Raw genomic sequence first — 21220 nt, 5'->3', positions numbered from 1 at the left:
AGTTTATTCTCTTTCTTTTCTCTTTCAATCCATTATCCACTGTATGGCATGATGGTTCCCTACATTATACCTAAAGACGAAATGATTTATAATATTGCACACTGAGTGTGCACAGGTGTCAAAAGCATTCAGCTGCTCCACAGCAGTACATCATTTGAACTCATCCATCTAAACAAACAGTATGTAAGATGTAGTGACATCTGGCGGTAAAGTTGCAAATTGCAACCAATTGAACCTTTCCTGCAAATAGTTTAAGAGAATCTACGGTGGCAGCAAAACGTGAAAAATGGGAAAATGTTCCTCTAGAGCCATGTTCTGTCCCTTCTTGGCTACTGTAAAAATATGGCAGTGTAACATGGTGTGCTCCATGGAAGAGGACCTACTTCCTATAATGTGATTAAGGGATCATTCTAAGATAGCCACGATTATTCTTGGTTTCATTTGATGATGCTCTAATGAAAACATAATTATGAATAGTATATTCTGTTCATGCCACAGATCTTCATAAATCGTACACACACAACCCTTAACTTATCTTTTACAAGTGTTTTTTATCGACTGCATTATTTGTTGTCCGATTGCAAAAAGTTGAATCTTGCTTCCCTGAAAACGAACCTACAGTTACATGCAGGTTTGTGACCACTGGTTCATCGGCATTTTATATGTTGGCATGGACTTGAACAGAATTTGTATTTTTTTTTAACTCAGGAAACAGAAAACTTTGAAATGCTTCAGAAAGACTACAGCAATGAAGTAATGAGCCGGGCGAGGTGTTTTGAGTGTTATTCACAGAATGAAAAAGAGAAGCAGAACGTCATTGTCCAAGACTGAAAAGGGTCAGAAGCACAATCAGGTGGGTTTACTTTGACAGGTTTATGCACCCTCAATTCTTCCCCCAGGGTCAGACTGCGAAAACTGAGTTGACGTTGTGAGGGGAAAACATTGGGTGAAAAGGATATTAACTGTGGTGAATTTAATACAGGGGCAGATGTAAATCTAGCTCTGTCACTTGGAATATTTAAGCACAAACATTATAGCTTCCACCTGCTAGTTTTGGTGCTGCACTCAGTTTGTGTGCAACAGGAACTCCCTCTGACAATTTTGATTGCCCGCCATTAAAGTATTAAAGAACTGCATTGAATGTTGGTAAATTTACGTTAGCACAAATCTAAAACAATAAATGTTAGTTTCACACATCGAGCTAAAAAATATTGTGTGGGTTTTAAAGAGTTGCAAGAAATGCATCTCAAACTAATTGGTACATTCCATTACATTCAGAACAAGATAATTAAGCCATTTTGCGTTTGATTCTGTCTTTAACCCTTTAGCTATCCATGATATTGCGTTCTCTGACACACATGCACACAAACGCAACTAATGAGCGATGTTTCCCACCTGGAGAGGGGGTGACTATGACCCCATATACACCATTAATCAGTCAGCCAATAATAATCAGTGCAAATTAGATTGATATCACTGTCCTAGTGGGTTGCCCTTTAGAAAGTGAGACAGATGATGCTGGCGACAGATGGTAGAAGTGCAATCAGATACATCAGCATTGCCTTCAACACAGCATCCACACTCTGCTCACTCATTTCAGTGCTGCAATCATGTAGATGATGATGCATATCTGGTGCTGCTTGCAGATTTGATCTTCATGGTAGCTGCGTGTTTGACCAAAGTCAAAACAGGCATGTCAAAGACATAACTCTTTTTCAGCAAATCTTTCACTTGTTCAAATGACTTTTATTTTAATACAAATAATACAGTTGTTAATATTCTTTAACATACCTTGCTCACATATACCCTACATTTCTAATCTGTATTTTATATCGTTGTTCTTTACTCTCTAAATAATACTCATAAACACAGTATGAACCAATCTTATGTGAACACTGTACTTGCATCCAGTAACAAATGTTATTATTAAGTTTCACAAAACACCTCTATACACATTATTAATCCTAAAAAGGGCAATGAGATGTATGCAGGTATTCTGATAGGATGCTGCTTCTGTTTTTATACTTAAACTCATATGGTGAATCTCCAGAGTGGACACTGGGGCATTTATTCTTACAAACTGATATCATATCTTTTAACAGAATAACCTTGTATGGTGCAGAGTCTATAATGTCCTTAAGTCTCAGAGTATGCTGTACAGAGACGTTTACTACTGTAAACAAAGGCTACATATTTGTTTTCTTATTTTTTTGTATCTAGTGGAGATGTAGTTTTAGTTTTGTCTTAGATATAACAGAACTTTAAAAGCTTCATCTTATAACCCAGGGCCAGCAGTCGGAAAGTCTTCATGTCTTTGGTCCTGCAGAAAAAAAAATCACAGGTTAAAAATGGCAGTGCCTGTAGGAGATCCAAGAAAATGCAATACTGCCATGGAAATAAAAACAAAATGTTGTTTGTTTTTAATTGTTTTTTTTCTTAGCAGCAAAGTTACTCATTCAGTCTTAAACAATTTAGTAAAGAAAAATAATGTTGCTTTCTCGTCTTTAAATTCTCTCTGAACCTTTGAATATTAAATGCCACTAGGATACAATCAGTACTGTAATTATGATGGTAATTTTAAGAAGGCAGGAACTCAATATTAGGTCCTTCTTTTCGTTGGGAATTATTTTGTTTTGGCTGTTAATTTATCTCCCGTGGCGTAAAGCTTGAATAGTTGTCTGTCAAATTATTGCTGTGTTTTCAGGCTCATTGCATCCGTCCTCCTCCCGGCAAATTGAAAATCTGCCCTGAAGGCTTGGAAATAATTACTCACATGTTTGATAGGATTTTTTTAATTTCACATATCAAATGGGTTGTTCTTTTCTTTGTTTTGTATCTGTGAGGAGAAGCCTTTGGATGATCGAATAGTGATCAGAAAATTCCTACTGCTCCACATTTGATCAAGATTTCCCTTACGGAAAAATCCCTTTGTTCCCATGTTTATAACATTGGACACATTGTGACCTCATGTAGAACACATGTTACCAGACACATTTTCAACAATAGCAGTAATGTGAGCACCAACAAACACAAAGGTTCAGTAGTGTTGATAAATGACATAAAATACATAATAATGTGTGTAAAGACAGAACATACACCACGCCATCACAGGAAAAAAAAAAGGGGGGGGGGATTGTCAGAGAGAGAAGAAAGGGCCTTGATGGTTTGGGGAATTTTAATCCTTTGCATGGAAAGTTTTGTCAATGCATGTTTTAAAATTAAAGCTTGTTTTGTATCACATATTTGTTATGTCTTTTTTTTGTGGCAGGTTGATGGTTTTCATGTGCGATTCCATGGATTTCACCAGGGACAAGGTTGGGTTTCACGTGAGAAAATACGTAGGTGTCACATGTAGTCCAATATTCACACATTACACCATGAAAACATTCCGAAACGACACGTTTTCCATGGCCAAAATACGTTTCACATGTACAAAATCACATGTGCATGTGGTCACATGTGATCGACAGTTTTTTTGCACGTGTGAAATCCATTTGATTTTTCTGTAAGGGTTTTCATAAGTAACTTCAGGTTCAGGAAAAGATAACGACCCTCCTCCTCTCCTTCAATGATGTAGTACTGTACATCTTTCAGCTGTTTCCATCCTCTCTCACTCTTTCTTTGACCTTCCCCTCTCACTTTCTCCCTGTGTGTTCACTTCAGTCTTACCATTTAGAGCAGTGAGCAGGGCTTCTTTTTGACCTTGGCGGGCTGGGGACAGAGGACGGCCCGGATGGCCTCATCAAACACAGTCTTCAGACCACGCTGGGTCAAGGCTGAGCACTCCAGGTACTTCACTGCATCTAGGCAGACAAGGACACACACGCATATCAATAAAACTACAAATAGCAACATAAAGACAAGAAAAAAGGCTGAAGAAAATAGTTTTGGTTCCATCTCACTTGTAATAGTGATCAATAAGCTGTAGTGCTCTTTTTGTAGAAATCTTGTATACAGGACAGAATATGCATGTGGACATACAGTGATGGAAGAGCAGCTGAAACACTAGTAGGGAAGTTAAATTACTAACAAACACATGTGCTTCACTCCAATTAGCATACACTTAGACATCATTTTACCTGCAAATCACCAAAGCAATGTTCAAATGTGTTATTATCAGCTGCTACTTGAAGTTTGGGGAAACAAAGAATTTGAAATTTGAGAATATAAAAAACACCACATGGACATGTTGCCAAAGTTAAAAACCAACCCTGAGAGAACACTACGCGTGTGACTGACCTATCTCCTTTGCCAGAGCTAGGCCCTGTGGATAGGTGATCGGCGCCAGCTTCTTTTCCTTCAGCTTCTCGATGGTTTCCTTCTCATCCCTCAGATCCAGCTTGGTGCCCACCAGGATAATGGGTGTGGAGGGGCAGTGGTGGCGAACTTCTGGATACCACTAGTAAAATACAAAGTAAAGGAAATCAACATTAAAAAGTGAGAAAATGGGGAGACTTGAAAAGTGTCAGAGACGAGGAAAACGACAGGGAGTGAAGGGATATGTGGGGAAAAGGTTTGAAGCCAGGAAGGGTAAAAAGGTGAATGAAAGGTTTCTTAAATTGTCATGAAATAAGTTTTTTTTTTTAAATGCAAATGAAATGCTGGGATACTTGTGTGATTGGGGTTTGCTGTAGGCTGCACGTTTCCAATCCAACAATCCAGGTTTCAGCCCTGACTTGCATGTAGTCAATCAAATTTATTTCCAGACCGGTCCTGGCTGCCTCACACCTCTCTCACAAAGGTGCCCATAATTGTCGCTTCTTTTCCTCCCTACATTACCTCTGATCTCTTCTTTGCTTCTCCCTTCTCACTTCACCACTCCCTTTCCCTCTTAAACCTCGTTTTTTTTTTTTCCTCCCTCCCTTTCCCTTCTGCATCTTTTATGCTCTTGTCATCCATTTTCCTCAGTACGGCAATGAGAGATGATATCTGCTAAAATAATTAGATTTTAGATTTTTTTTTTTTAGATTTTATACACTTTATTAATCCCCGAGGGGAAATTTCTTCACTACAGCAGGGGGGCTCTCAGGGGGGAGATGCTGCAGCAGGCTGCCACGACCGCGGCGCCAGGTAACCTGACCTGAAGTGCATGTTTTTGGATGATGGGAGGAAGCCGGAGAACCCGGAGAGAACCCACGCAAGCACAGGGAGAACATGCAAACTCCGCACAGAAAGGCCCAGGACCGGATTCGAACCCAGAACCTTTTTGCTGTGAGGCGACAGTGCTAACCACTGCACCACCGATTGTGATTGTGCCCACAGCCCAGTAATTGTTGTAGGTTTTGACTGGCATATCCATCCAGCTTAGTGAAGTAACTCGCTCACAGGCTAGCTGATTGGCATGGGGAGAGGGGGAGGGGGGAAGGGGGGTATGGGTATTACCTGGTGAATACTGTTGCTTCCCTCACTCAATTTGTTTTAAATGTCTTGCTGTGCATAACAGAACAAAAAAAATAAAAAATTAAACCCGTTTGAAATTTCTTGAGTTTCCTTCTCCCAATATCCAATTTAGTCACTGTTTCTGAAGTTTAATTGGAACAAATTGAAATGGGAATAGTTTTGGTCACAGCCAATAGTTCCTGTGTCGAGTGGGAATCTGAATTTATCACATGAATATTTCTGAACGTTTCCTGAAAGTCGTAACCAGGTCCACCTCACTTTACAACAGAGCTGTAATCTTGAGGTTTGAACTTGCAAGAGGCTGAATTCTTGGAATCGTCTTGAATTAATTCAGAATTGACTTTGCTTTATCTGGAATGACTCAAGACTTGCCATTGGACCTTTTCTGAAACACCTCTGATTTGACTTGGAATTGTCTCTAATGCAGGACTTGTCTCCGATGTCGTAAGACATGACTTGGACTTGTTTTCGATTGAGTTCAAATATTTGCTGTGAAAGACCCTCAAATGTATCTTATACTTGTCCCAATCATTGATTTGACTCGTATAACAGACTTCAGATTTGACTCTGACTCGTTTGAGTTGACTTGCCCCAAAACACCACCATCAACCACCACCAATATTTCATTATTCACCATTGAGAGGGAACAAATTGTGAGCGCTGGTTTCATTTTAGCCAATAAGGAAGCCAGTGATAAAAGGCAAGAGGGATATGTTTGTGTAATTCTGTATCCTCGTTGGCCACTAACATTATGCTCTTTATGGCCAGTTTTGTTTCAGCGAAAAGTGAACCTGTCTCCCTGCTGGTTAATCTGACCTCCACTGTGTCATTAAGCTTTTATTTTCTTGATATTTAGCTGGTGGGGGCCTTGCTGTCAATAGGTGTTAACCTCTGTGCACAAAAACAAACTGCTCTCTGAAACTCATGAAGGAAGGAATGTGAAGGGAGACAGGTTTGTTTAAAATCATGAGACTCTCTGTGACATCATGATGTCTAACCTGTTTAATCCCAAATTTTAACTTGCATTTTGAAAACAGGTAGTTTACCTCTTCGACCAACCTAACATTCAAACTGTATGCCCATTTTTATTTTATGTTGGTAAAGGAAAGTAATATTCACTTTTATACTCAGTCACAAAAGTGTCCATTCACATATTTGCACCTTTAGTGCAGGAGTACAATTTTTCCTTTATGAAATATATGTACAACATATGGTGGTTCTATCTTAATACTCACTTTTGTGGAAGTCTGTGGAAGACATCGTCTTCCAGAGGTAAAAGCAAGAAGTAAACTTAGCCTTTCACTCTAGTCACATTTTACTGATACATTTCAATCCAGAAACTTATTTTCATTTAAAAGTGGAATTTTATGCCAAAGACGAAATCCAAATTTTAGAGCTTCCAGAAACACACAGTCACAATAATGACTACTTGGATTAAACTGTTTTTGAGTACAGCTAGTGCAAGCAGTGACAGTCAAAACATACAGCCTCCTTGTTGCTGTCATAATCATACTTAAGGTGCAAAATACATTCTAATAAATTATGTTTTCCTTGTTTAAAATTATAAATTAACTCTTCTCTTCCAAGCGTCGCTTCATATAATTCACAACCTGTTCTTTCTTTGAATTTCCCTCCATACCAACAATAGCAGGTGTCGTGTTTGTAGTGCTGCTTTAGACTCTTGTTACTATCGAGACTCACATGGGATCTAAAGTGGATGGTATGTTCAAAGTGGAAAGTAAATGATTAAACCTACATAATTCTGATGCCATTTCCTTCGTTGCATTGCAGTTGTGTCCTCATAGGGCATCTATGGAGTTGTATAACACTGAGTGGTTTTTAAGAGACATCACACCACACATCCGCTTTTGTAAAGCAGGAAATGGTGAATACATGACAGTACGGAAACCAGAATAGCTCTTCACATGACAGCACTGTTATCTTCCTGGAATTGGGTTCTTTTCAATGTGTTGACTCTGAAGGACGGAACGATTTAACCCTTATGACCCTGTACAGAAATAAGCAGGAGTAAAATATGGATAGAAGAATGAATGGATGGAGGTTAATCTAAATTTAGATGAAACAAACTAAAGATTGAATGATTGTTTCATAAATTGACAGACAATATATTGGCTCCTATCTGATTAATACAATCATTGTTTTTTTAATGTAATTTAGGTAACTTTTGTCTCTTTATATCTAATATATTTAGATTGAACTATTGGTGAGACAAAACAGGAACATCATAATCAAGCAGTAATATTCATTTTATACATAGCATTTTTCCTTTGTTTAATATTCCGTTTTTTTTTTTTTTTCTCTGTTACGTAATATGTCTCAATCTTTGATTTCAGAATTGTAATAATATATATTCATTCCTTCAACAATGTGTGTACACCTGTAATATAAGTTGACCTAACATATATCCATTATACAACGTGCTGATGACAGAAATGCTTCTCTAAATAGACACAGTTTGTTAAAACTTCAGGTGGCGGTGGCACTCGTTTACTCCCCCTCATTCTGCACCTGTCAGACTAAAGTACAGCGTTAAGTAATATATTTGACAACTCCATGTCATTTACAAAGTAACAGTTCCTCCTATCCCTGGTTATTTTTCTATTCTTTTTTTTTTCTTTCTTGCATACACATGCACACCACTTTCCACCTCTTTAATTCAACTTGACCATATGTGGTAAAAAGAACAGCAACAATATCACTGTTTGTTTCTATAAAAAAAACAAAATGTAAAACTGGTGGTTTTATGTCAGGTCGACTAGATTTAATCAAAACTGTTTTTATATTTTGGGGACATCTAAAAAGGTATGAATGATGTGTCACAGAGATGAGACTCACCTTTGCTCTGACGTTCTCGTAGGATGCGGGGCTCACCAGGGAGAAACAGATCAGGAAAACATCCTGGATTGAAAGACAATGTAGAAAAGGGAGAATAGATTAGCTGTTGGACTTGTTCACTGTGGATTTGATTCTACACCTGTGTAACAATACCACATGAAGAGAAGCTTCCTGGTTAAATCAAGCAGTGCATATTAGATTTGATTCAAACTAAGTTTGGGCTAATTTGAAAAAACAAAAACAACAACAAACATATAAAGATGTTCTTTCACTTGGTTATTCTAAAAGTTTTAGCCACATTTCATGTGTTGATCATGTGACCAAAAGGATCTTATTTACATGTGGTTGATGTGCAGTTGAACATCTGAACCATTTCCATGACAAAACTATCAAACAATTTTCAAGGTCCCAAAATAAAACAAATTTAAATGTGTAGCTCAAATTCTAAAGTTTATTTTGAAATCAGATGTACAATGTTTTTTTTGTCAGGCAGTGTGATACAACAACCAAACACATTTTCTGTGTTTCAGGATAATAATACAAGTAAAAGGATATTTTTGCTTTTGGGTCTTTAAATTGCTGCTTCAATTCCTGTTTTAAGATGAATTGAATAGCATACTAAACACTTCTTTGTTGATTTAGTCTCAGAGAAGAACTAACAACACCAAACATCACCAACAGTATTGATCACCGTACTTTGCCCAAAGCCAGTCACACTATACATTCTGGTATGTTTGTATATCAAATATATTTATTTTTACTGCTTTTCTGCTTCTATTTGTACCTTAATAGCCAAGTCTCAAATTATATGGTTAACAGATCTTTATTGTATTTTGTGTCAGATTTTAGTCTGTTGATCTTCTCACACCTTCCTCCTTAACATCTGCTCTCTGCTCTGTTCCTGTCTTTTACTTTAATGAGCATGTAGCTCAAACAGACTGCAGTATTGTATATGGGTTTGACAGCTGCAATTTAAACTGAAGGTTTCACAGCTGGGGACAGAATGGATTTTGTGTTCTCTAATGAACTTTGTGTGTGTGTGTGTGTGTGTGTGTGTGTGTGTGTGTGTGTGTGTGTGTGTGTGTGTGTGTGTGTGTGTGTGTGTGTGTGTGTGTGTGTGTGTGTGTGTGTGTGTGTGTGTGTGTGTGTGTGTGTGTGTGTTTAATTGTATACCGTCTGTGGGTAGGACAGTGGGCGGAGCCTGTCATAATCTTCCTGTCCAGCTGTATCCCAGAGGCCCAGGTTGACTGGCTTGCTGTCCACCATCACATTAGCTGAGTAGTTGTCAAATCTATGGGAAGCAGAGAAGGTCAGCAATCAATCAAGTGGTCAGCGAGTCACTCTTTAATTTAATGGATTATTTAAAAAAATCAATCGCTTGATTTATATTTGCCATAGAAATGCCGTCAAATCAAGGCAGGGTCCTATAATGTGACTTCAAACATATACGATCTGAGAGACAAAGCTTTATATCCCAGAAAGCAGTGGGGAAAAAGGGAAAAAATAACTTTGTCTGGGTATTTGATCTGAAAATACCTTTGATCACATCACAGCCCTTTAAAAAAAAAATTTTTTAAAAAAAACCCTAAACTGACAATTTAAACCATTTTTATTTGTAATTATAGTCAGTTACAGGCGTTACAGGTATTATTATTTTTTTTGTCATAAAACAGAAGTAATGAATAGTAAGACACAGTATATTTAAGCAACACTGCCACTGTGTGGTTACTGTGAAACACTACAGTTCAATCTGTCAATTTGTCTGTTTCTTTCCATAACTTCCATCGTGACCTACTACAATTGCTGCTGCAAATAGTTTCTCCTCAATTAAATTCACTGTAATGTTATTAATCCTATAAGATCTCATGAAAGGGAAATTACAAACCCAAAACATTTAAAAAAAAAAAAAAAAGTTTTCTTAAGAAAATTCAAATTTAAATAATGAATAGAAAAGTTAGCAAATCATTCTATTTGAGAGGCTGGAGTCATTCAATTTGAAGCATTACAAAAATGACTGTAATAATTATTAAGACAGTTTCTGGTTCATTTTCTGCCAATCAAGTAATAATTTCAGCTATACTTATATATGTTGATAGTTTAATTTATAACAGATAATTCTATTTTACCAGCACTTCATTGTTGTTTTTATAAAAATCTTGTTATGTGAATAAAGCTGCCAAATAAATGTAGTGCAGTGAAATATACAGTGTTTCCCTCTGAAATATTGTAGAGTAAAAGTATAAAGCAGCATGAAAATAAAATACTCAAGTACCTCAAAATTGCACTTAAGTACTTATATAAAGCACTACTGTCAGGGGCTCAGCGACATTAATTGTTCATGGAAAGGAGAAGGGTTATCACTTACTTTCTTCATCTCCTCCTCTATTTCTATTTGCTATAACTAGTTGAGGTTTGAGCAGGCAAAAATCTCTTTTTCCTAACCTGTAGGCTGCTGCCAGCCCAAACCTGTCTGTGTCGCCACCATCACACGTCTACAGATGTACTGTAGCGCGAGTGTGCATCTCTATTACTCGGAAAAAGATACAGAGAGTCTAATGTTTCCTACAAAAGCATGAGAGCTCACAAATAAATGTGCATGTATTTGTATATTGTAGCCTCACACAGAGAGAGAGAGAGAGAGTGTGTGTGTGTGTGTGTGTGTGTGTGTGTGTGTGTGTGTGTGTGTGTGTGTGTGTGTGTGTGTGTGTGTGTGTGTGTGTGTGTGTGTGTGTGTGTGTGTGTGTGTGTGTGTGTGTGTGTGTGTGTGTGTGTGTGTGTGTGTGTGTGTGTGTGTGTGTGTGTGTGTGTGTGTGTGTGTGTGTGTGTGTGTGTGTGTGTGTGTGTGTGTGCGTGCGTGCGTGCGTTCGTGCGTCAGTCGTACTCACACAGTAGGAATGTACTCCCCGGGGAAGGCATTTGTTGTGTAGCTGATGAGAAGACATGTTTTACCCACAGCCCTAAATCACACAAGTAAAAACACATAGAGAGAGATATTAGGAAAAAGCCAATGACAATTTTTCAGGGAGTAAAATTTGACTTTAGATAAATAATACAGTTTCATGAAGCTTTACGGGGAGCTGGAGTTATATCCCACTTAACTACTACAAAACCGATGTACAGTACAGCAATACCAACAACAGTGTAACACACCTGACAGTCCACAAAGGAGTACACCGTGAGTGTCGTGTTTTTACTTTCCAAATAAGGTGCCCTGGGTTTAGGTACCAAAAAACACATGGTTACGTGTAGGAAAAGATAATAGTTTGGGTTAAATGTGACACAGTTAAAATTAGGTTAGGATTAGGCACCACAACTGCTTGGTTAGGGTTGAAATATAATCATGGTTTGAGTTAAATACGGTTAGTGACTTAACGTGCATTATGTATGTTAAATACCTGACACTAGTTCAAATAAATCCATGTTGACATTTGGTCTCTTATTCACTCAAACACCATTCTCTTTGGTGAAAGTCCTGTGTTTGTTCCATTTAACCACTCTGGACATGATGTTTTTAACCATGGTCATATATGCGTGTACTTTTCTTGTTTGTGCGAGGCAAAATGTAACAGAGTATCACAGAATCCTCTGGTGGACCGACAGGTGTAGTACAAGCTTCGTCGTGATACTGGCAGGCATTACAGTATGTGCTACACATGTATTAGTGTACCTGATTCCATTTTGGAGATTGTATTTAAGAAATCAACGTACGTTCCTCTGTTATACTGACAGGAAATGATGCAACATGTACACTGGCAGATATTAGTCACACCGCGGCTTTAAACTGTGACTCAGAACTTTCCAAATAGATGAACAATCACCTACAATGCAGTATGTTTCAACCAGGAGCAGCTCGCCTAGTTTCATTGTGCAACAACTTTTATGTAGGACAAACTCACCTCTCTGAGTATAGATCATGTTTTCATGTCTGTAATGTGAACTGCAAAGATTTAACGTGCAGCATGGAACAACTATATTGTAAACAGTGTTTATGATCACTTTTGTGGTTTTAATTGAGACACAAACATTAGATTCATTACAGGAGAACAGGGAGCAGCTTGTCTCAACATCCACAGCGTGCAGGAGATGATCCAACAAGTATCAACTAGCTAGGTTCTTATTTTGTTCCAGAGATCTGCTGTCAGCGTTTCAAAAACAACACATCACCACCAGAACTCGTGCCCTGGTTGCTTTCATCAAACAGATTCTGCGAAGTTGCCCTCTGAAACTATAGGTAATTAAAAGCTTGGCTACCTAAATCCCCAAATGTTCTAGCAGGGGTTTTTCCTGATGTCCTTCTATATAGTGACACTATAGTAATCAGCCTGTCATTGTCTCACTTGTCTCACTGGTCACTTTGCTCACATACAGGCTGTGAGCAGGCGTGACTCAGAAAATCCATATTATGCCTAAAATTGATGTAACCCATCATAATGGGTTACATAATTACATAATAATCAGTTCACTGCATTTCAAGTTTCAGGAGCCTTTTTCTCAACAGCCACAAGAACACACAGCATACAAGGGCGTACCACATGAAATATGTCTGCACTTGCACGTTTCTTTTCTGTGCTCTTCAAGTCAAATATCTGCGCATTCCAATCAGAATTTAACAGTAGGCATCACTGCCAATCAATCTGATCCAACCAAATTAATACAGTCCTGTGGATTTGATTATCATAAAGATGATTAATATCTATGGATGCTTTATTTTTAACTTTATTTTTGGCTGTTGTTTACTTAAACTTAAATAGTTGGCTTTAAAGGCAAATCAAAAAAACATGTTTCACTGATGGAATCATTTTAATATAGATTACATCGTTCACCTTTTCTAAAGCTTTAAACTGCATCTCATATACTCCATCAGTAGATGGAGTTTGCTGCATTAACTGACATATAATAACATTTCCCCCCCACAACCACTGTCTTTCTTCAGCCTGCTATCACAGCAAAGCATGTAATACACCCATCAGTCCACTAGATTAGGTTAGGTTAGGTTAGGTTAGGTTAGGTTAGGTTAGGTTAGGTTAGGTTAGGTTAGGTTAGGTTAGGTTAGGTTAGGTAGTTACTTTATTAATCCCCGAGGGGACATTTTTTCGCTACAGCAGCATACAGAAGCAATAAGATAATAATAGAAAAGCAATAAAATAGCAGTAAATAAAAAAAAAAAAAAAAAAAAAATGCACAGTATATACAGTACAGTATATATCTATATATATTATATACAAACAGCCAACAATGATATATTATATACAAACAACCAAGAAACACAGTCAACTAGAGGATAAAGTGTCAGTGTAACATTTGTACACACAAAGTACACGTATGTATAAGACCAGGGCCGAAGAAGGAGGTCAGGTGACTAAGCACAAAGCGTGATAAAGTATGTAAAAGGATGTGGTCAGGAGTGATCTCTCTTTCAAAAATAAGACACCAAGGTGCAAGGGTGCCTAAAATATGTCAAGTTTATTTAGAATAACAGTTCTTATTAATGCATTTCTAAGGCACCATCATCGATAGGTTAAGCAACAATGGGTTTGATTTGATTTGGTTTAAACATGGGTATCACTTTGAAGGTGCAAAATATGTTGATTGTACTAGAAACGATAATAGATAATAATAGAGCCGCCTTTTGTGTTATTTAGAGCTGAATGTCTGTTGGTGTATGTCTCCATTAGCTTAGCAGGTCCAGACACTGGGAGTTTTGCCTATTCAGCCAGGAACAACTGCTCCAGCTCCTGCAAATTGGATGGGTTGTTTTGGTTGTGTTGCTGTACAGCAATCTTCAGGTCAGGCCACAGATTCTCAATTGGACTGAGGTCTGAGCTTTGACTGGGACATCCCAAGACATTTCCCTTTAGCTTTAGCAGTATGTTTAGGGTCATTGTCCTGCTAGTGGGTGAACCTCCATCCCAGCCTCAAATCTCCAGTAGAATGAATCATGTTTTTCCTCAAGAACTAAGCTGTATTTTTTTTCAATCCATTTTCCCTTCACTCCTGACCGGTTCTCCAGTCCCTGCAATTATGAAGCATCCCTACAGCTCATAATCATGGCAAAGAAAATATCTGCCACAGAAAACGTCTGCTCCCATGAGCAAGCGATGGGAGTCAATGGAATTTCGTTTGTGGTACAACACTGAAAAGTCAGACGTGATTATTTTTATTAAATGGATGATTTTCAGTAATTTTGATAGAACATTACTCATAATGGTAATTGTGATGTCCGTAGATTACTTGGATAAAATGATGATTATAAAATGCCTCTGAGTTACTGCCAAGTGGAAATCAACTGTGACATCAACCGTTGGTTTATGAATTGCCATTCTGAAGCCTGGAGTTCAATATTTTTTGTCGCCATCTTACTATTTCTGAGCCATAAGTGACCATATTTGGATAAGCTGGGAAGAACGAGCAGTGGATCTGACTCGATCTCCGGGGACATATATGTCCACCTACCGGAAACCTGACTGCACCACAGGCCTGTCAATCAAATAGACACACCCCTAAACATCCCGCTTTTTGAGGCCTAATATATAATTAATGATGGAATTATTTTCAGATGGACCATCAGAAAAAAAAAAAAGTCTATCATTACATACGTTGGATTTTTGAGGAGGAACAAGATGACTCAATAGTGGTATGAGCAAACGAGATAGCAACTGAGAAAGGGGGCAGTGTGTGTGAGAGAGTATTTCTATCATTGTGAGGCCTAGTTTGAGTTTGATTTTTTCTGTTTGTCACTTCTCCAAATGGTTGTCGGAGGTTTCAAATTTGGTTTTACTGTCAGAGTTAAAGCCTTCTTTAACCTCCTTTAACTCACAGTCTGACGAGATCATAAAATCTCACATGACTAGCTCGGTAAATCTTGCCAATGTAAGTTGTATTAGCCCAATCAAATATCCATACTGAGTAAATTGCTTTCTTCTGACAGGCAGAGGAAACTTTTGCTTTGTTTTCCATCAGTGATTTTGGTGTTGTCAGCTAAAATCATTCTTTTCTTGTTAGTTTTCTGATGGTCCATCTGAAAATAATTCCATCATTAATGATATATTTGGCCTCAAAAAGCGGGATGTTTAGGGGTGTGTCTATTTGATTGACAGGCCTGTGATGCAGTCAGGTTTCCGGTGGTTAGGCCTTCTTTAACTCTATGGTGAAGATAGTTATGGTGAAATGCAAAGGTTAAGGGTACGGCCTGTTGCATTGGTAAAGGTGGGGGTTGTGGGCTAGGGACTTTTTTTTTGTCGGTGTAGGTTCTCATAAGTATAGAAGTACAAGTGTGTGCACGTGTGTTTTGTGGCTGTGTGAGTAAAAAAGGAACTGATCTGTTTCAGAACCATCGGTTAGAGCTGAAAACAGGAACCAGTCAAACTGAGCTATCAAGAAGAAAAAAGGACTTCTACTTCAGATCTCTCTCTGTCTGTTTGTTGTTAATCTGGTTTTCCATCAGCTTTTCTTTCCCCTGCTGACACTTCCTACATTATCCGGTTTTAGCTTGGCAAATTCTTCAAAGTCAAATTCTTACTTTGTCTTTGTTTCTCTCTTTCAACTTTTCACTTCTCTCCTTCTCATTCCCTAAACCTCACTCTTTTTTTTCAACTGCATCTTTCTAACTTTTTCTCCTCGTTTCTCAATAGCCTGTTGTTTGATCTTTGTAACCTTCATGACAACTCGGTTTCTTTACTTTATTCCATCTTTGTCTGAGACACCCCTTAATCCCTCCACTTGGTACAGAATTCTCTGTCCATGCAAACATACACTCAGCGTATATTCAGCAAATGTGCGGTTTGGACTTGTGTAAGTTTGTGATGTCACAAGCTCATGCTTATGTCCGCCTTCGGCACATCTGTACAACCAATTATGTGGAAGAAAATGTCGACCAGTAAGTCTATCATGGAGCTAGAAAACTACAAGTCCAGAGAACACCTGTAATTGGCCAGGGGATATGTAACTAAGGAAAGAATCAGCCAATCAGAACAGAGGCTCCTTGATATTAATGCACATTAAAGACACAGACACAAAACAGCCTGTTTTTGGTGGAGTCCCCAAGAGAAAAACTTAAAGGAGTCGTATGTAGGATTCAGCCATGGACTGTATCTTTCTGGGTCTGAAAAATGGTAGAGCGGGTTTCCCACTAGTTGTAAGGTTGTCCACATGCTATCCACATGCCGAAGTGTCCTTGGGCTAGACACTGAACCCTGAATTGCTCCTGATAGCAAGCAATCACCTTGCATGGGAGCTCCATTAGTGTGTGTGTGTGTGCAACTGCAATCACCTGAATATCCATTGCTTTAACCTCCCTGTAGGGGAAGCTGTGATAAGCGCAAAACTCACAATAAATGCAAAAGGGAATCCCTAGAGCCCGTGTTTGTCCCTTAAGGGCTGCTGTCGAAACATGGTGGTCGAACTTGGGACAGGAACTTGCTCCCAATGCAGATAAGAAGGGGATGAAAACAATTTTATAGGTTTTTCACGCGATCATACACCAATGACAAATAAATATGAATAGTATATTCCATTTTTAGCAAAATGGCTCCCTGTAATTCCTACACACTGACCTGTTACCATGAGTTATAAAACTATTTAGATGGTTTTTGACATTTAAAACCTCAAAAATATCTTCTTCTGGGCATCAAGACTGCAAAAAAAAAAACACTTGAAAAGTGTAAAATACACAGTGCATTTAAGATGTGTTTTGTTGCCACTTTTTCCCAGTGCTTATTCATGGTATTGCAACTTAAAAATGTATTTTGAATTCATGGAGGTTTCACATTTGTAAAACTCTTTCTTTTGGAGCAGCACTTTATGGTTCAATAAAGGTGGATGGTGCAAAACAGCTAATAAGCCAACATAGCATCCTCCCTTTTAGATTCGTTGGTTCTTTGTTTCCTCAAAGATCAAAATGTATAAACAGCTTGCAAAGAGCTAGAGCTAGCTAGAATCACAAATAAAGCACTGCAGGTTAATGTTTAACTAATGAGGCTTGTTGAGGGGTTTACATTTGAGTTTAGTGCTGTTAAGTTATAAATTCAAATGGAGATCAAGTATAAATGAGACTCACACAGAAAACGTCCCCACAACCTCACACCAACTTCCTCTTCTATGTCTGTTAAGTGGGGCCATATATCTTTTTTTGACATCTGACTCAGTCAAACAAAACACATGTTCACAAGTCACACAAACAGTGCAGCTGCTCACATTCTCTTAAAAGGCCTTCGCAAGGTCCACTTGCACAACGTTTACCCCCTGTGAAATAGGTGGAGTCCCAAGCTGCTGCTACGTACAGAAAACACACAGGTGTTGCACCACAATGCATTGTTAGGTTGAAGCAGAGTTGATCAAAAAATGAACAATCATTGCAGAATGTACCTCTGACACGAGCACGAGCTTTAAGTGACAGCTTCTTGGCTGTCATGAGGCCAACATACTGCCCATTCTTTCAGAGATGCTGTTTGGACGAAACTCCTCTCAGACACTTTAAAGAGACATTTTTTTTTTAAGATTTGCAATATTTTGGCAGTAGTGACTGCTCAGGTGACAACAAGTGTAAAACTGGACTTAACTATTTTCGTCAAATGCCTTGACATTACTCTTTCTGTCTATGTTATCAGCTTAACTGCACCATTTGCCTTTGTGTTGGTGGTTTGTTTTCAAAAACACAAAGGGGAGAGGAGTGACTGAAATCTCAGGGTCAAGTTCCAGACAACAGTCCAGACCAGTGCTGTGATTCATTAGAACCTCTGTTAAGTTGAGCTTGTCAGTCAACTGTTTTTAGACTTGAGAAAACATGTTTGTTGCAAGTGGATTGCAATTTCCCTTTTCAAAATTGTGTCCAAATGTATCGGAGCCGCGTGTAGGACTAAGTGGCATCTAGAGGTGAGGTTGCAGATTGCAGCTAACTGAACACCCCTCGTTCAACCCGCCACACCAGCCTCCTCCCCCTGTTTTGACTGGGTGGGACACTGGTGCCTCTTTTTCTCCAGACAGACAAAAGTCTTCATTCCTGAAAACACTGCAAAGTTTTGCCACAAAGACAAATGTCATTCTTTGCTGTTTGTTGAAATTACTGCTACTTTTGTTTTCTTCGAGTCTTGTTTTAATCGGCGTGCTCACCTGCCAATCAAATCTGAAAGTGAGCCTTTTTGTCGTAGAGGGACAGTTCATAAGTAAACACAGATAATAGCCTTCAACCTCACCGCTTCCTCACTATAATTTTAAATCAGTGTCTCAAACCAGGAAGCTCAACATTAACAAGGAAATCCGGCTGCAGCACCTTTGTGCTACCTGTGCATGTTCGTATTCTCTAACTGTTTACTGATGTATAGGAGAAACAAGTATAGTACTTCCGCTTCACAATTTCCTTCATCATGACAAACAGCCCTTTTGCCTCATCTTTAAGGATAACAAATGTGTAAAAAGTTAGCTTTTCTGATGTGCTATATGACAAATTATCTAAACTTCTCGTGAAAGAGCACACTTCAGCCTTTACACCGAATAAATTCACCAGGTTTTTAAATACTGAAAAGTTGAAATGAGGCCTAATTTTCTAAATAGATCCTTTGTGTCTTTCTGTCTCTTTTCTTGTCTTTTCTTTTCTGTTTCATAAACAACTCTTCTTTTTTTTCTTTCTTTTTTTAGCATTCCTCAGATTTCTATCTACAGCAAGGCCTCTTTCCTCTGAGTTTTCTGCATTAAAGCATTTCCCTGCATGTTGTGACCTGCACCGCTCCTCCAGCGCCCTCACTGTGAATCAGTGCTGTCAAACACACACACCTAAAGATGTTCATATAACAGCGCACACATTGTGTTCTCCACTCAGCTAAAGAGCGCAGTCAACTTTTCTTTAAGATCACGATGCCACACAGCCACGTCACTGCGGAAGTCGATCTAACTGTCACTGATCTTCCATCCTTTTATCAAATAGCTCTAAATTCTGAGCCTAGGGCTAAACATCTCCATCATGCATCCGTCGAGCCAACACTGCAGAATTCAACGCTAGAAGGCAGCTTTATAACAAGTAAAGTAAAGTGAAATAATGGCGTACCCATCTCCCACGACCACACATTTGATAGCCTGCATCCTGTTCCGCTCGGCTTCGCCTGTGCTCTTCAGTCTAACAGAAACCGACTCAGAGAGGAAGGTTGAGAGACGCAAAAGAGCATGCAACTACAGGAAATTGTTGCACACCTCCCTCCCTCCCCTCCCCGTGCTGCCTCCTTTTCTTTCTCAGTCTCCCTTTCGTCATTTTTGCACTCATCTCTCCTTCCTGGTTTTTTTTTTGGTTTTTTTTGTATCTTCTTTTAAACAACATAAATTATACAGAGCGCATGCAAATGATACATTAAAAAAAAAACTTTTATGATAATGATATTTAAAAAAAAAACTTTTATGATAATGATATTTTAAAAAAAAAACTTTTGATGGGAATGATACTTTAAAAAGCCTCTGCAATAGATGCGAACTGTGAAAGGCTGCAAAGGGGAAGGTGTTGCAGTAACAACTTCTTTATTGTAAACTTCCTACTTTGTTGCATACAGACGCAGCACTCACAAACACACGTTGAAAGGTTAGCTAACACTTTTTGGATTACATTTTTATTTCAACAGTTATCAATAAACCACATTAAAATTCACATACACACACAGACACACAGACACACACACACACACACACACACACACACACACACACACACACACACACACACACACACACACACACACACACACACACCCACACACACACACACACACACACACACACACACACACACACACACACACACACACACACACACACACACACACACACACACACACACACACACACACACACACACACACACACACACCCACACACACACACACACACACACACACACACACACACACACACACACACACACACACACACACACACACGCACACACACACACACACACACACACACACACACACACACACACACACACACACACACATAGTCTTGTTTCCGTTACTTCAGAGGATGTTGTATTGACTTTCTTTCATTTCCTGGAGACTCACATTGAACCTAATCTTAATCACTACTTGCCTACTTCAACCGAAACCCAAAATTAAATCCAGTCTTCCTTAATATATTTAATTATTTACATTTATAAAGGCTGACATCTGTCAACAACAGGTAGCCTGATCCTCACAATCCTACATTGTAAAACAGACTAATGTGTAATGCAATTACACACAAACCTTGAAATTCATCATTAAGTTAAAATGTGTTCATCTATCTGTAAAATGATAGACGATGGAAATAAATGGAAAATATGTTGTAAGCCACACAGACACATCTTCAAAGTGCATGCCCTAATAATACCTGTGATATTGCTTTGTCACCACTAGATGACACTTCAGTGTTATTCTTGTTATTAGCAGATTGAAAACCCTTTGCTTGCACAGCACTTGTACAACTATTAGATATAGGACATTTATTGATTTTAATTCATTTTAATCCGAATGTGTTTTTGTTTTTAGGAAAACAAATTATGCATTTTGTAAGATCACTCATTAAAAACCCATTGAAGAAGTTGGAGGTGCATCAATTTTAGTTATAATGACTTAGAGTGTTGAAGCTACTCTCTCCTGTTAATGTTTCTATAGTAACTGCATATCCTAAATTAAATGTGGGTTTGAAATTAGTTTCAACCGCAACCCAGTAAAACAAGTTTACGGTGACAGGATGCTGCATCCAAAAGACAGCTGTTAACCACGCATGACTTCTCTCATCAACTGTCAAGTCAGCCTGTTAGTACATCACAATAAGAAACCACAATAAGCACGAGGGTGAGATCATCTTCAAAATAAATGTCTCTAATTTGCAGTGAGAAGAAAATGTCTTATTGTCTTATTGTGTAGCAGCAAATGACGAAGATATTTCTGTCCGAATCGGCAGCAGGGTTGATGGTTGTCAGCGGTTCAGTGCCTACCTCACCATG

At 38.5% G+C, this 21220-nt stretch overlaps 1 protein-coding gene across 3 annotated transcripts; it reads right to left on the bottom strand.

Moving 5' to 3' along the window:
- Positions 1-1731: 1731 nt before the first annotated feature.
- Positions 1732-19402, bottom strand: rac2 (Rac family small GTPase 2). 3 transcript variants are annotated; one of them, XM_069689529.1, is made up of 7 exons: positions 19295-19402; positions 11142-11213; positions 9430-9547; positions 8257-8319; positions 4240-4399; positions 3670-3803; positions 1732-2320 (listed from the first exon to the last, which is right to left on the bottom strand). In XM_069689529.1, exons 1-6 carry the CDS (start codon positions 19327-19329, stop codon positions 3673-3675), a joined length of 579 nt encoding a protein of 192 aa, XP_069545630.1. In that variant the 5' UTR covers positions 19330-19402; the 3' UTR covers positions 1732-2320; positions 3670-3672. The 3 variants fall into 3 exon arrangements, with proteins under 3 accessions (XP_069545630.1, XP_069545632.1, XP_069545631.1); XM_069689531.1 differs by lacking the exon at positions 1732-2320 and having other exon boundaries at positions 3669-3803; positions 4236-4399; XM_069689530.1 differs by lacking the exon at positions 1732-2320 and having other exon boundaries at positions 3669-3803.
- Positions 19403-21220: the final 1818 nt, after the last annotated feature.

Source organism: Brachyistius frenatus, unplaced genomic scaffold (assembly GCF_029030835.1).
Source record: "Brachyistius frenatus isolate BFR_SWC_R1_liver_20210118 unplaced genomic scaffold, ASM2903083v1 Contig_7, whole genome shotgun sequence".
Classification (NCBI taxonomy): Eukaryota; Metazoa; Chordata; class Actinopteri; family Embiotocidae; genus Brachyistius; species Brachyistius frenatus.
The sequence above is the reverse complement of the archived record's forward strand: the minus strand, read 5'-3'. Positions and strand labels throughout refer to the sequence as shown.